At 39.8% G+C, this 16,932-nt stretch overlaps 1 protein-coding gene across 1 annotated transcript; it reads right to left on the bottom strand.

Moving 5' to 3' along the window:
- Nucleotides 1-445: 445 nt before the first annotated feature.
- On the bottom strand, nt 446-12,448 carry LOC139723000 (melatonin receptor type 1B-B-like). Its single transcript, XM_071634278.1, has 3 exons — nt 12,047-12,448; nt 6,524-6,952; nt 446-769 (listed from the first exon to the last, which is right to left on the bottom strand). Exons 1-3 carry the CDS (start codon nt 12,446-12,448, stop codon nt 446-448), a joined length of 1,155 nt encoding a protein of 384 aa, XP_071490379.1.
- Between the last annotated feature and the right edge of the window lie 4,484 nt (nt 12,449-16,932).

The raw sequence follows: 16,932 nt of genomic DNA, 5'->3' as shown, positions 1-16,932 counted from the left end.
ACACTTTATCATACGTCTTAAGGTGTTGAATGTCTTAGCCTTTCCCATTTGATTCACCAGTGATTAAAAATAAATAGAATAAGGAGAAAAATAATTAAACCTTGACAATGTATAGGAAGAAATACTGAAGACGTGCTACAGCAAAAGTTATGCTGTAAACTTTTTTTTTTCTCTTTGGGTAAAGAGTGAATGATGCACTGGGAACGACATATTTTGCCGTTCCCGTCTGTTATTCTGAAGGTGGAGGTGGAAGATGGAGGTAAAGGGAATTTGCGTGTTTCGGAATAATGAATCTTCAAAATAACGAGCCTTATTTCATTTTAGGATGAACGAACCTCACCCTTTGCTGCTAACAGTTGAGAATAGAATTTACCTTGTTAATATAAAGACCGACAACGAGTAAGGAACAGCAGAGGCTGAATCGAGGTTATCCCAAATTGAATGTTCATGTGGTCTGGCTTGTTGGTGCAACTGTAGCCGACGTGGCGATGGGTGCCTTGAAGCGGCCTCGGAAGATGTTCCTGATCGCGCCCCGGAAGTGGGGGTGCTTCGTACCGTAGATGAGAGGGTTGACGCAGCTGTTGAACAGCAGGAACGCCTGGCCGAGCGGCACGCCGGCGACGCCGGGGTTGGAGAGCACAACAATGCCGTACGGGATGACGCAGACGAGAAACCCCAGCACTACGTAGAACATGTTCTTCGTGATGCGGTTCTCAAGTTTGCTAGTCTCCGAACGACTCTTGTTCGTCCCACCAGTGGCGCTTTTCTGCTGAAAGTAGAATGGGGAAAAAGATGCACAAACATGAAAGAAAGAGAGAGAAAGAGAGAGAGAGAGAGAGAGAGAGAGAGAGAGAAAAAAAAAAACACCCGCAAATTCAAGCAACTCTGCCAAGTAAAATTTGATGAATTTCGGGTGTTATACAGCAGGGCTCAACATCAGCACAGGCAAGGTGCATAATAAAATATCACCCACACCATGCATTTCAGCGTGTCGGTGATGTCTTGTTCTTGATAATGACTGTCACAGAAAACATTGTTCCAGATTCGTTTCAGATATTGTTATGTATAACTATACGTATACACATTATAGATACATCTCAACGCTCTTCACTATAATTTTGGAGACCCGTTTGGGGTACCAAAGTCTAAGTCGTCAAATTTGATTTTTGTTTGGTGGCCTAAAATTTGAAGAAAATATAAATAAAATCATGTAATAAAGCATCAAAGTAACGCAGTAAGCCTCGATATTTATATTTATGAGCAGGACCAACAGAGTTCTTCAAATACCGCATTCAAAGAGAAAACACTTGAGGACACAATAATCTATTATTAAAAACAACAAAATAATCGTACAAAGCATGTTTTATGACGTGAAAATTGCCAGGTATGATAAAATGATTCAAATGCACTAAGTGTAGCATTCAATATCGAAATGAAGTATAAACATAGTTTCTGCATGGTGTCTCATCGGTTCGAGGCAAGCCCATATCACTCAGCCTGCCATAGGAGGCCAATATAGGGCTCACACGAGTGAATAATTCCCCATAGAGACGTGTGTTAAAATAAAAATTAAAAAAAAAAAAATCTCTAAAATAGCTGGGAGAAATGAGGTGTTTCATCTTCACTAACCTGGATAAGTGAGCTTTACCCTTTCATCCATCAAATTCGGCGGGTTCTTCAGCTCAAACTCTGTCCAAGGGTCCGCAAAACCAGACTGCGAGTTCTTTTCACTCAAAAAGTCACCCATTTTCTGTACATGCACCCAATGAAATACAGTCCCTTCAAATTCCATGAGGAAAGCATTCATCTGCCAACGAAAATGCAGTTTGTAGAGGAATTCATATTCTATACCTCCAGCTATTCAGTTTTTTTTTGTTGCCAAACTGTATCATTGATTTTTAATTAATCTTTTTCTTCATTTATTTTGGTTTCTTTGGTACGAATTTGTGAAGGGGTCTGGGACATTCCGTTTTATTTACAGGTGTGAGCCCTATAAATGCCTTCTGTTATCTGGCGCCCTCTTCAGCTGTATAGTTTGCAGCCTGGCTGTTGCTGTTTAAGCTAGTATCTCACTAACGGAGACGTCTCCGCGACGTCTCTAATTTATCAGTTGCAGCAGTCGCGGAGACGTCTCCAACATAAAAAGGGCTTGCGGTCTCACCAAGGAGACGTCTCTGAGACGAGTTATGGCAGGTGTCAAAAAATTTCAAATATGAGGGAGCCGTTGCAGGATCGCCTGACTTGATCTAGGCAGGATGTCAGCAGGCAGATGGGTCACGTGGTTTCTAAAGTAGGTCAAACAGCGTCAAATAGAGTCGCGGAGACGTCTCCGCGACCTCTCACCAGTTTGTCTAGTCTCCAGCAGGTCTCCGGCGACGTCCCTGAGACGTCTCGGAGACATCGCGGAGACGTCTCAGCAGTCGCGGATATGATTAGTCTCCGCGTCGTCTCCGAAACTGATGGAGACGTCTCGGAGACGTCGCGGAGACTCTGCGAAAAATTGAACATGTTTAAATTTCTTGCGACTAATCGGAGACTCTGTAATTTTCAGGAGACGTCTCGGAGACGTCGCGGAGACGTCTCGGAGACGTCGCGGAGACGTCTCGGAGACGTCGCGGAGACGTCTCTGCAACTAGCAAAATCTGGAGTCGCGAACTAGTCGCGAACTAGTCGAGAACTAGTCGCGAACTAGTCGCGAACTACAATGTAGTTTCAAGTCCGGTGAGATAAGCCAGGCTGACACTTGCGCAAACTTGTCGCAAACTGGCGTGAAGTGTGCGTAAACCCGTCGTGACTGCGTGCCATGTCGGGACGAGAATTTTGAAATGTTCAAAATTTTGGTCACGACTTGCCACGACAAAATCGTGGCCAAAAGTCGTGCAAGTGTCAGCCTGGCTATACCCCCTTAAGTACTAGTATACTCGCATGTCGCTTGATTTTAATTCGGTCAGATAGTATTTTACATTCAGGAACTGACTTAATCTTATTCTAGCATATAACTGCTCTGTAGACAGACAAAATTCACCATTAAAAAAGACACACACACACACACACACACACACATATATATATATATATATATATATATATATATATATATATATATATATACACACACACATAGACACATACATACATATGGGGTACATTACTGGAAATTATATTATCCCCCCCTTTGAACGTCACTGGGCCATCATTCTCGAACTGTACGCTTTACGCTTATCTTTCAGAAATTTTTCAGTTGGATGCTATTTAATTTTAAATTTTACGCTGTTCATTCACCCAGGGCTATACCGTAATTTCAGCTCGTTCAGTCACCAAAAACCCAAAACAAAACAAAACAAAACAAACACAAAATTAGAATCATTTCATCAGCCAGGAATGATGATTTATCTACAGCCAAGCAAAGTTTTAATGAGATTTTTTTTTTCTAGAGAATAATTGTCACAGAGAAATGTGTCCTTCGGCACCCATTAGCTGATTATCATTTCCAAATGAAAATACTTCCGTACGTTGCCTCGTTTTATATATAATGACAGGTTGAAGAAGTGCACGTGCACTTTAATAGCATATCCATTCTTTTAATAGAAATATTTCCATGTTAATACTTTTTCTACTTTCTTCTTGTCTATTTTAGAAAAAAAAAACTTAAATTGATATCACGGACACGAATTATTGACTCTTAAAGGGGAAATTCAGTCCAATTTTAAATTAGTGTTATAAAAAGAGTAAAATCTTACGAGTTCAACAGTAAGAATTTAACTGAAATCGGATGAAAAATAAGGAAGTTATGACATTTTGAAGTTTTGCTTATTTCTACAAAACAGTTCTTGTACAGTCGATATGAATATGCAAATGAGTGAGCTACCCATGTCATAACCTAATAATTTTCCATTGATCGTTTACAAAAAATTACGAAAATTCAATGTTTTGTGTCATTGAAATCTTAAACATGATGTTATTCCTGATAAATAACTTCAGAATAGTGATCAGTTGGATATACCAGGATTTGATCCTCGGACATTGTTGCATTTGAATGAAAAACTGGACATTTCTAGATTTTATGTACAAACTATTTAAGTTGTGAGGGGATGACATGCTCACTTTGCCATTTGCATATTCATATTGACTGTTCAAGAACTGTTCCCCCCCCAAAAAAAAAAAAAAAATATCAAAACTTCAAAAAGTCATAACTTCCTTATTTTTCATCCGATTTCGATCAAAATTATACATACCGTTGGACTTGTAATATTTTTACTCTTTCTTATTAGAGTAACTTATATTTGGACTGGATATCCCATTTAAAACCCAAACTCTATCATACATTAAACCACTGAGCCCTCTTTAGTAATGAAATTCAATCGCAAAGCATCGGGAAAGCAGGGCTCAAGAGCATGTCTCGTGTTCAAAACTTGACGTCTACCGCACGTCGTGTTAAAAAAAAACGCTTTCTCAATTACCTCGCAGTCATTTTGGTTTCAAGTTGAGGAATATTTGATACCACTATTGATCAAGCTTTACTGCCAAATGATAAACATGCGCTCTAAAAACAAATGCTGCCTAATCATTGTAGAACATCACTAGACAGTGAGTATGACATTGACTGCAGTGCAAAACATGAGGGGAAAATGTTGGGAGAATGAGGGGAAAGTGTTGAGTACCAGTGGGAATGCAGAACGTAATTACAACTGTACTTGGTGGTGATAGAAACTTTAGGTGTCTTTGCTTCCAATGTTTCGGAGGAACCTATTGTGGTAATTGCACCTTGCACTCGACGTAGGAAGGTCCCAATTGGAAAAAGATAAAGAAAAGAATAGAATAGAAAAGATAGAAAAAAGACGAAAAAGAAGAAGAAAAGAAAAGAAAAGAAAAGACAGTTGATTAGTTTTCGGTCCATTAACATGATTAAGGGTCAGAGCGGGCTCAATAAGTAGCTTCGCTCCCTCTCCCTTACAACCAGAATTCGATGCCATGAGAATTCATTTGAGCCAATAACTTATTTAATGACGCGCTGACGTGCCGTCCCCGAATTTGTTTCTCAAATTGGATATGACATTTAGATTGTTCAATTCATTTATTTTCTTTTAGTTTTTGATAGAATACGAGGCAAAAATATGAAAGCGGTGGAATCATGAGAAGCAGAAATGATAGGCTAAGTGAAAATGATCTCTAGAGTGGGTTGAGTTACAAGAGTGAGAAATGGATACTTCCTGTCAAATGAATGAGAGAATGAATTGAAATAAAAAAACAAGTAGGGATACACGTGAACCAGCTCACCCTTCACCTCCAGCACCGACACCCCCCCCCCACTTGAGTAAGCTGATTTCAGTGTTGACTTTTGTTGTCCTGAAAAAGTCACTGTGAAATTAAATACAGCACTTCCTTCTCGAGAAAAAAATCCATTAATGGAATTTTTTTCTCGTATCACATCAATAAGCAAAGATATCCCTCACAAAATGAAGGCGCGTCCGGTGCGCATGACTGATTCAACACCTATCGTGGCTGCGTTGAATGTTTCATAATCACCAAGTTATCATGGATCTTCAGTGTTTCATTCTCTTCCGTGTCATATATCCTGTAGTTTAATCTTCATGCTGATGCGTGAGTGAAACTGTCACAGACACCGTGGTTATGCCGTCATTGCGAATGAAGGCATGGCTGATATTCTCTTTACCCGAGTACTGTGACTCAGATGATGATGATTATTTTTTTTTAAAGTGAATTTATGATGACAGATCCGTCTATATCTCCATCTCTTTAATTGAATATTTTGCTTTATTCCGGTATTCAGGATCCTTTCAATACCCCCCTAAAAGGGTTGAACTTGTAATTTTTGCAGTAGCATGGACGCATTCTCACAAATCACAATGGCATTGGTGTATATTAATATTGGTCGCTATATGGTGCGAAAGGAGGGGGATTTAATGGGTCTGATTGCATCCAGTGCAGAACACAATGGGAGGAAAACCAACCAATTGGCTTGGAAACGTGGGGACAGTGCACTCCATGAATTGGTGGATTTAGGGGTGTTAATGTAGTCTTTACATTTCATCGGCTGGCGTAATCTCGTTCATGGGGACCCAATTGAATCCCGAAATAATTCACTCGCTACCCACTTTCTCGTTCATTACAGCTCCAAATAGCACGCGCATTTTGCAATATTTGTGGTTTCCATGACAACACCTGGAAAACAACGCACCAACGGCCACGATCGTAATTGCGTTACTGTGGCAGTTTCCAGCGTGCCTTCGGACAGTTACAAATTTCGTGTTAAACCTGTACAAGGGAAACTATCACTACTGAATAAAATCACAACGTCTGCACGGTAATGAAACAAAACTAAATACAATTTCCTCAGCAAACCGAACATCCGAAAGCTCTTCCACAAAGAGCATAACAATTATTATTCTGAGTACACAATAAAGCTTCGGTTAACTTTATTTCTTAAGTTTAACGTTTATTTTCTTCATATCGGAAAATTGTCGATTGAAAATGGAATTGAACACGACTGATTTACACTTACCGAAGTTGCATTAGCTGTGTTCGATGAAGTGCCTGCTTCGTTCAGATCCCCTCCCGTCCCCTGTTCTTTTCCAGCTGGTGGAGCGTCTTTTGCCGCCGAGGTCGAGCCCGTGGTGGCTCCGCCCTTGGCTTGCGGCTTCGATGCCCCCCACGACTTCTGTTGCTTGGCGTGGTTCCTGATGCACACGAAAATGCGGAGGTACACCATGAGCACGATGCCCAGGGGTAGGCATGTGAGAAATGTGGCTGCCAGGTAGGAGTGTGTCAGGTTCTCGGTGCCGTCATCGTTGTCTTCTAGATCACTGCACATATGAGGACCGTCATCGTAGCCCAGTCTCGTCGCGCCGACTGCGAAAGGGACGATGATGACGCTGAACGGTATCATCCAGGTCAGGATGAGTATGAGTATGGTGTTGACGCGGCTGAACACCTTGACGGCCAATATTACATGGAGGGTATGAAGAAGGAATGTTATTGAATATACTCACATCACACTTCCTCCCACACACACGCACGCACACATACACACACACAATCAAACCAATGTTTGCTTTCCACATTTCTCCTTTAAAAAAAGAAGAAACATACACACAAAGGTAAAGTTTTTAGTTTTACAATGTAGAAGCAAGTAACGTCTTTGTTATGATAGTCTTGTCCTGTATTTCATTTCTCTGACTTACATAATATGTTATGATTAATATCATGATTATGCAATTCATAATTAATGCTCTTCGTTACAAGTAGCAATGACCCTAATGAAAAGAACTTGGTTATTCCAAAGTTGCCTTCTACCTCCTGTGCCTGTTTGGTTGTATTTCATAGTAATTGGAATTTGAAAACTGAAACAGAAATGGAACCAAAAGGAAAGGAGATGACAGCGTTTAGAAGAGTCTGAAAAGAGGTAGCGAATTGTCTGGCAGAAGTGATATCTTGACGGTAGAAGGCACAAAATCCTTCCCGTCATTCTATTTCCACAGAACAAAAGCAAAAACGTGTTTCATCCTCTCTCCTTTCCAAACGTGTAAACTGACTCTGCCTAAAGGCCGTGTCACACCATAACGCGGGCTTGTGGCGAGGAGGTAGTTTCCAGCACGTAGAAGATTTTCAGCGGGCGAACAAGAATGTTTGCAGTTTTCATTCATGCCTTGTCATACCGTACGGGGGAACTTCTGCGGCTTGACTTGCGGGGAAACAAATTTACTCCAAGTAGCTCTCCGCAGTTGGTCCGCACCTGACAGTATCTAGCGCGTAGATGCCGGGAGGTGCTCATGCAAGTCCGATTTAACCGCAGCCAAGTTTTGAGCATGACCAAAACTTTTTCCGGGTGAGTCGCGGCAATGCCCGTAGAGGTCCACGCAGAACGCCAGTAGGAGACCCTTAGCGGCAGTACTTCCCAGGCAATTCCCACGCAGGTACTTCGCAGTCCTGTATGCAGCCAAGATAATGAAATTCTGTGAGATTTCAGCCATTCCATTGGAGGAATTCCTTCACTATGTTGTCAGCCCCCACGCGACTGATACAAAGGTCACACAGTATACTCGCAAGTTTAACGCGTCCAGCAAGTAAGACACATGCGCTGACTCGCACAAATCCTTTTCCGCCCTCAGGAATGTTCGGTATGCTAGAAAATCCCTACACGTAACAAGCCCGAGTAGCTTGCCCGGAAAGGTGTGACGGGGCCTAAACACGGTTGCGGTTGCGGGCCTTTAAGGCCGTGTCACACCAGCCTTGCGTGCGACTTGCAAAGAACAATTTTGACTACCCGGAGGTCCCCGTAGATGATCCGCACATGACAGTACCTAACATGTATCTCAAAAGTAGTCGCCCGGAGGTACGCACGCATATTTTTTTTTTTACCCGCAACCGTGTTTAGGCCCAGTCACACCTTTCCGGGCAAGCTACTCGGGCTTGTTACGTGTAGGGATTTTCTAGCATACCAGACATTCTTGAGGGCGGAAAAGGATTTGTGCGAGTCAGCGCATGTGTCTTACTTGCTGGACGCGTTAAACTTGCGAGTATACTGTGTGACCTTTGTACCAGTCGCGTGGGGGCTGACAACTCAGTGAAGGAATTCCTCTAATGGAATGGCTGAAATCTCACAGAATTTCATTATCTTGGCTGCATACGGGACTGCGAAGTACCTGCGTGGGAATTGCCTGGGAAGTACTGCCGCTAAGGGTCTCCTACTGGCGTTCTGCGTGGACCTCTACGGGCATTCCCGCGACTCACCCGGAAAAAGTTTTGTTCATGCTCAAAACTTGGCTGCGGTTAAATCGGACTTGCGTGAGCACCTCCGGGCAACTACGCGCTAGATACTGTCAGGTGCGGACCAACTGCGGAGAGCTCCGGGGAGTAAATTTGTTTCCCCGCAAGTCAAGCCGCAGAAGTTCCCGCGTACGGTATGACAATGTATGAATGAAAATAGCAAACATTCTTGTTCGCCCGCTGAAAATCTTCTACGTGCTGGAAACTACCTCCTCGCCACAAGCCCGCGTAGCTAGCCCGGAATGGTGTGACACGGCCTTGAAGGGCAGCAAGCAATTAGGCATTTCTTAAGGTCTACTCTTGCTATTTGCTTAATGCCGCTTGCTTTTTTGTGCTGTCTGTAATGCCCCAGTCACACAGTGCTTTACGATGGATTACGTCCGCCGCGGATAGATACGAATGAGTGGACGCAGGGGGACGCAGCGTGGACGCAGGCATCCGCAGGGACGTATGTAGACGTAACTGTCCGTAACTCATCCGTAAAGAAACGCAAAATGACGTCGCCGAACCTGCGAAATTTTGAAATGTTCAAAATTTCGCAGAGGGACGCCACGGACGCAAACTTACGCAAGTAACCGTAACCAAACGTAACTATCCGTAACTGAACGTAACTACCCGTGGCTTGGACGCAGACCATCCGCAAAAAAATTACCTTCCGTCCGTTTGCGTTCGCTTACGTCCACCGTAAGTATCCGAAATTAACCGCAAGTTAACGTATCACAACAGTTTTGCGCGCTTACGGATATTTACGGACAGCTACGGATGTTGCGGACAATTACGTCCTTCCACGTTTTCCGTTTTCCACTCGCATGGGAACACAGAGACTCGTGGGAAGGCACACTACTCCTGTTGCCAAGCTGCAGCGCCTTTACCTGAAGGAATGCTACTACACAGTCGGAGCGGTGGAAAGGCAGAACTGCATGGTCAAATTGTGAAATTTCTCCCACAATTAATGGTCATTTTAAGTGGCACCCATTAATATCATGTATACTCATGACATCGGTTGACTCTTGGTGCTGAACTTTTTTTTTTCTTGTACTCTTCGAATGTATATTTTTGAAAAAAAGCAATATTTTGGGTAGGGGATGGGGATAGCATTTTATTCACTTTTCTGGCCGGGGAAGGTGTGGGACAGGGGCAACTATATAAAATGAGAACGAATTTAGTATTCTCTATAGTCTTACCCATGCACTTTAGGCTCCATCGAAGGTGTATTACATTTCTTTCTTTGATGATAATAATAATGATGATAATAATAATAATAATAATAATAATAATAATAATAACAATAATAATAAAGGTCATTTATATTGCGCAGCTACTATAACAATATACTCTACTGCGCATTACAAAATGACATGCATACAAGAAATTCAAACAGAAAATACATTACGTCAAGAGATGACTTAATATTGTACTTGGGTGTGGGAGGGGTGTTTGAAAGTTTTGATGTCTTTTTTTCTGTAAATTTAATAAGCATTGCTTTATCGTAAATATCTCCTTAACATAACCCAGTATAAGTCATGAATATCGCTGAGCAACGACAGCGTAATCACAGTTTGTCTATTCCATGACTGCAAGTAATATTTTCTTACTCTAATGTTTAACTTTTCGATCTATATTGTATTTTATTTGTGGTATAGTGATGTTATATGTGACCCTGCACCACAAAACACACAAAACGTCGAAACACATGAAATTTTAGTTGAGAGCATATTCTGAAAGAGCAGACTTTAAGCTTTAAAATGATGTATTACTCAAATCAAATGGACTCTCCTAACCTATCTAAATAGTGGAAAGAATGCACACACTCAGGAAAAGTGTAAACTGAGAAAAGAGCCTCTGAAGTACAGTGTTTATTCAAGTGCTTTATCTTTATCAAGCTGTGCTGGTTGTGCGATGAATGGGACAAAAAACAGGATGGAAACCACCGGAGTAACAACAATTAAGGGATTATCAGATTAAACTGAAATTAATAATAATGATGATGATGATGATAATAATAATAATAATAATAATAATAATAATAATGATAATGATAAGGCCTTATTTACCCAGGGTAGCCAAGTCAAGATCGGCTCGGTTGACCCATTTAACCTATTTTCAGTCCTCACACAAAATCAGTGTGTGCGACTTTTTATTCGTTTTGTGATGCACGGTCACATAATTATATTCTTTACATTTATGACGTTTATTCATGAGTTGCACAAACAAAATTCAAACTTTAAGTTCAGAATTTCATATATCTTTTATTATTGTAAAGCAAATTTAAGGATTACGATTTTTTTCACAACTTGTACGTAATTCAATTTCAGTTTTCCCCAGTGCACAATGTAAGACAGTCCAAAATGTGATAACCTTGCTGTCATAATACACTGACTTAGCAGGAATCGTAAGAGAAAACCTAATTGTCCATAATTATTAATAACAATCTGTAACTATCCGTTACTATCCGAAAATATCCGCAACTCTCCGCAAGTGTTCAGAACTATTATGTGCCAATTCGTAGGAATATCCGCAAGTGGACACAAGTATTCGCATCTGGTCGTATCTGTCCGTATCGCCCGAATTTTTTGCCCGCATGTTTTGTACAAATTTCTGGTGACGGCAAAGGATCCGCGGGGGTCCGCGGAAAAAATGACTTTTTTGGACGTAACGCCGGACGCAGAGCATTATGTGACTGGGGCTTACAATCTATATCGGCACTTAACGTTCTAAATAATATTGAAGCATAGCTAAGAGCAACTGAAGAAATCAACGACTAATATGCTTAAATAGAAATATAATACTTTCACCGTTCAGGACCATGGACAAGATGGACCACCCGAAATGCCATCGATGCAGAGTACAAGCAAGTAATGACCACTTCTAGATAATCGAACGCGAATCATATTTCTGCACGTAATTTATTACATATTTTTTGTTTGTTCAGAACAGCAGGTGCAATATTATATTCAATTACTATTACCAATTACCTTTACCTTATAAAGAAAGGACATGTCGTTAAATCGGCATCAGCTAATTAAAGTGATAAGTCTTCTGGTCCGATTCATGTGGAGTAATCACGAAACAATACTGTAATAGCCACTTAACAACCAGTTATGTAAAAACAAAACAAACACTAGTTTGAAAACAACCGTTGGTGTAAAGACGATCACTAAAAGTGCGAACGACAGGTGTGAATTCAACCATCTGTGAATACAACCGGATTGCTTTCACATCTGTGATTGTTTCCTCATTTGAAGGCTCCACAACTCACCTTCCTATACGTGGCTGAGGAGGTAGTGATGAGGATCATTCTGTTGAATCCGATGGTGGCTAGATGCCACACGCTACCCCCGCTGCAGGTGAAACGCATGACGGCAACAAGCACGCAGGACTCTGGTGAGAACGGCCAACCGTCCCTAACGAGCAGGCCAACGATGATCCAGGGTATGGTGAGGCACATGAGCACGTCGCCCACGGCAAGGCTTGCGATGTACACGTTGGTGGTCGTCCGCAGTTTGGGAAATATTATCACCGCCAGGACGACAATGGAGTTGCCGATGAAACCGGAAACGGACACGAAGCCGAGAAAACTGCTGAAAATGGTTCTGGGAACGATGTTGTCGTCGTCATCCTCGACTTCGTCTGCGGCTTGCGTGGTGTTGATCAGTGACATCTGCGTTTGTTCCATTTCTGTGACAGACGGATATAAACTGCACAGAGAAGTATGGGATACCCTGTTCAGTTGACATTTGTGATAATCCGATCGTATAATGCCTGTTTCTAGAAGACTCAAACTCTATATTGATAACAGATTTCACACGTATATCATATCATGTAACAATATCATTGCTGCTGTCATGATGTCAACAGTCAAATTCTGGGCAAGTTTCGTAATGAGGACACTGGTTTAAATATTAGAGTAATAGTAGAACCAGTACACCTTAATGAATATATATCAACACAACTATACAACTAATTATACAGCTATTTCTACTGAGCTACTAAGATAACGTATAAACATGAAATCATAACTATAAATACCATGAGAATAACAGACGAAATAATGGATAATAATGATGGATGAAATGATAACTGGAAGGAACAGTAAAAAGAAGCGACAGAGAAAACGAAACAAAAAGACAAATATCATCATGTTCGGACCAAAATAAGAATTGATAAAATAAGATCAAAACATTTTAGATTGGAAAGGTTTTCTACACGTATGTTGAAGGAAAAAAAAAGAAGAAGAAGAAGAAGAATTTACTACAAGATCATGGTTCTTACCTACTTTCAGTTTCTGTACGATACGACGCAGCTATGCCACATAAGATGTGAATTAAAACCAGAGCTGAAACCGAAAGCAAGCAGCTGTGTATTCTGGTATTAACACTTTAGTCTTTAAAACTTTACACCAAAGGCTATTATCTTCCCTTCAATCTTATCTTAGTTTGCTTTCTATATTTGTTTTCTTTTTCCGTATCGTATTGGTTCAAAATATGAGCAGGAACATCTAAAACAATATATACACAAGCTGATATATTTCTTACGCCATATTGGGATCTTCATAGGAAATTATTATTATCATTGGGTTCTGATAATCTATTTGAAACAAAGAGAAACAAGAGAGTAAAACTAGCGGTTAGTAATAAAAAAAAGAAAATTATATATATATATATATAATATATATATATATATATATATATATATATATATATATATAATGCGAAATATGTGTTATGATATACTAACCAACACCATCAAAATCTGTGCTTTGGGTTAGATTCAGTTGTTAAATAACATCTATAAGATATTTCGTATATTAAGTAGAGTGAAAAATATCGATTTGTCACAAGAACCTTCTGTATACAACCAAAGCGGCATTAAAGTTTGTCAATATTTTGAGATATAAAGTTGGTGGCAATATGAGAAATATTACAATAGCATCTACATACAATAATTTGATAATCGATTAACATATGCACCGTTAAGGGAATGGTATAGTATTCGTGGAGATGAGGATAAGGCTTTTCACTTTTTTGCGAGATAGCAAGAAACCACTATGAAATAGTGCAGAGCATGTCATTCTTAAGAGGAATTCAAAATTTTAATGATGAAAATCAGCTTCGGAAGGGTTGAGATATACAACAAGAACAAGAACAAGAACAAGAACAAGAACAAGAACAAGAACAAGAAGAAGAACAACAACAACATAAAAACCCTCCCAGTCATTTAAAAATCAATTTTCATTGAACAAACTTTTCTTTTTCATATCTTATTAGAGGTTTCTCGTTATCTCACCAAAAATGTTAGAAACGTTAAGTCATGTCCTAACCAAAACTATTCGACCCCTTTAAAGAAACAGCCGGAGTGCTGACGTTTTTTTTTCTCTTTTCGTAGGTATAGTCATGATTAGCTTCTTATCTGTCCAGCTGTCTGTTTAATGCAAACTATTTCTTACTCACATTTACTTTTGCTCCTGTTGCTTCTCTTTTGACAACAAGAAAAGAAAAAAAACTCCTGTGTTTTTTATTTGTACAATTAAAAATTGATGTAAAAAATGTAGCTATCCAGGGTTTTGCAATTTCTTTTTGTTAATCTCACAAGGTATGAAACTAGAATTATATTTGTCTTAAAATTTGCTTGCATATAAATCATATCATTCTTCTTCTACATCGTAGGAAGTAAGTATTTCATTCAAATCTACATCGGTAAATCTTGATGTGAAATGAAATCTGCTTGTTTAATATACATATACATGAAATCGTGTTTGGCCACGAGGGCATTTAGTTCCTGTTTAAGAGACACCCCAGATGCTTGCTAGCTCAGCTATTTTTGCTGGCCTGGTACGCAGTTTAGAATAACCTAAGAGCACTATTCTTCTGCACTTTACCGCTAATAAATCTTCACATTTATTTCCTCGCTGCTGCTTCTTGTACGTATTTCTACTTAAGTTAAGTGTTCTCAATTTTGTAATCTCGGTCTAGTAAGGCACCAATTTGCTTGTAAAGTCGGTTAATGAGGTCCTAACATTTTGAAATTAGGGCTTGAAAACTGGTACTTTTGTAGCCATTACTTCTTCGTCCATTAGCACCTCCTTAACCTCGTTCTTTCTGGAGCGGGTTGTACTGGAGGGTGCACGAACTATGAAACCTGCGTGAATGGAGTTATGTCACAAAAGACTAATTGAGTAAAGGATTTACCTGTCATCCACGCAATGAAGCAGTAGATTTTAAAAGCTATAGATATCAGTAGAACTTAAATTTCTCATCAAAAGTTATCAGATTGAGGTAACCGGAGAAGAGTGACACAAAGCTTCACACCATGTACATCACCTATAACATACAGCATTCAAGATGCCTTGTTACGGACAATGATGTATCTTATCATCGTGACATTATGAGCGAAGACTAGTTCTAGGTGCTAGAAAGACAAACATTCTTTCTTTTTAATTCAGTTTTATGATCACCAGTAGAACTCCTTTTGCTGTGGACAATACACAAAATCACACTGGAAAAATGAAAGCATGATCTGTAACCTTGTTTCCAACTTCTAATCTTTTCCTCACAAGCTATACTAGCATTGTATTTCATATCATAATGTATGTTGCATGTCTTTGTGTCAGCAGATTGATAAATTTAAAGAAATATATATAATTATATATATATATATATATATATATATATATATATATATATATATATATATATATCTTGTGTGTAATGTTACTTCTTAACTCTTGTCATCACTCTTGTATCAATTCAATATAACTTGCAAATTGAGCTAGTGTATCCGAGATCGCATATACAACAAGATGAGTTCTTTCTGGTATCGTGCCAACAACAACGGTACCTTAAACATGTGTTAAAACAATTTTCATCTTTGTTATATGAACACATTGCAAATGACTATATGTCTTCTTTTTTTTTTTTTTTTGGGGGGGGGGATTTCCAATAACTTGTGAACAGTAAGGTCACTGTGCTGAACATGAGTAAATATATTATTCATTCTAGACATTCCTACCCATCCGCTTGACAAGATAGCGAGATTTGATATTTCGCCATAATGAAATGAACAATTCAGTTCTGTTTGCATGAATCATTCTGCTTTCTTCATTCGTGGCTGTAAATGTCTAAAGACAGTACAGTGTGTAGTGATATGAACAGTTTTGTAACATAAGACGCAAACATGACAGAGAAAAAGGCTTGGACATGTTGTGTAATCTCAACATCTGGCTTACAATTTTGCTACATAAATATTAATCAACTTCGAACTCATACGCATATAAATCTACGGTCACAAAGGTTCGTACGAACGACGCGTTCGTACGAATGTCACTATTCGTACGAATTCTGGAGTTCGTAGAAATTCGTGGATTTGGGAACAGATTCTTACGGCCTTCTTACGAATTTCGTACGAACTCTGTTTAATTCGCAAGAACAACTTACGACCTTTTAGAGCAACGAAATGATTTTCAGTTATACAATGGCCGTAGAATTCGTACGTTTTTCGTAAGAATGCCTTTAGTTATTCTTTCGTCAGACTTACGACTATCTTACGATTTCTTTATGTCGTAAGGTGGTCGTACGTGCAACTCATGGCACTCCCAAGCCATTCGCAAGAAGATTCTACGATTTTTTTTTGGTATTCTTGTCGGGTTGTTAAAAAGACTCTGCCGTGTCCTGTCAAAAATCCTGTAACAGTTGAAAGTTTTATACTTCAAGATGGCAGTAGTGCCAAGGAGACTACAACTTCAGCTGCATCTGCAAGTAGAGAAAGAGGAGGTTGTTGCTCCAACTCTCCCCTCTCGCTCCTTCCTCCTCATATCCCTCCTTTCTGTTCTTCCCCTTCCCCCTTTTCCCTTTGATTGCCTTCCCTTTTGGTCCCATACGCTGGTTTCGTACGGCCTTCTTAAGAAGATCTTACGAAATTGTCTAAAGATCGTTCGTACGGCGTTCGTAGCAGTTCGTAGAGGCATTTGTGACCGAGCCTTACATCCACTATCACGTTGCGTTCGTTGCATTGTCCTTAAAGCTCAGGTCACAAAGGTTAAGTTGTTCTTGCGAATTAAAAAGCGTTCCTACGAAATTCGTAAGAAGGCCGTAAGAATCTGTGTCCGATCTACGAATCTCTACGAATTCCAGAATTCGCAAGAACAGT

This window comes from Diadema antillarum, unplaced genomic scaffold (genome assembly GCF_040938485.1).
Source record: "Diadema antillarum isolate AM-2024a unplaced genomic scaffold, OU_Dant_1.0 scf00000180, whole genome shotgun sequence".
Taxonomy (NCBI): domain Eukaryota; kingdom Metazoa; phylum Echinodermata; class Echinoidea; order Diadematoida; family Diadematidae; genus Diadema; species Diadema antillarum.
The sequence above is the reverse complement of the archived record's forward strand: the minus strand, read 5'-3'. Positions and strand labels throughout refer to the sequence as shown.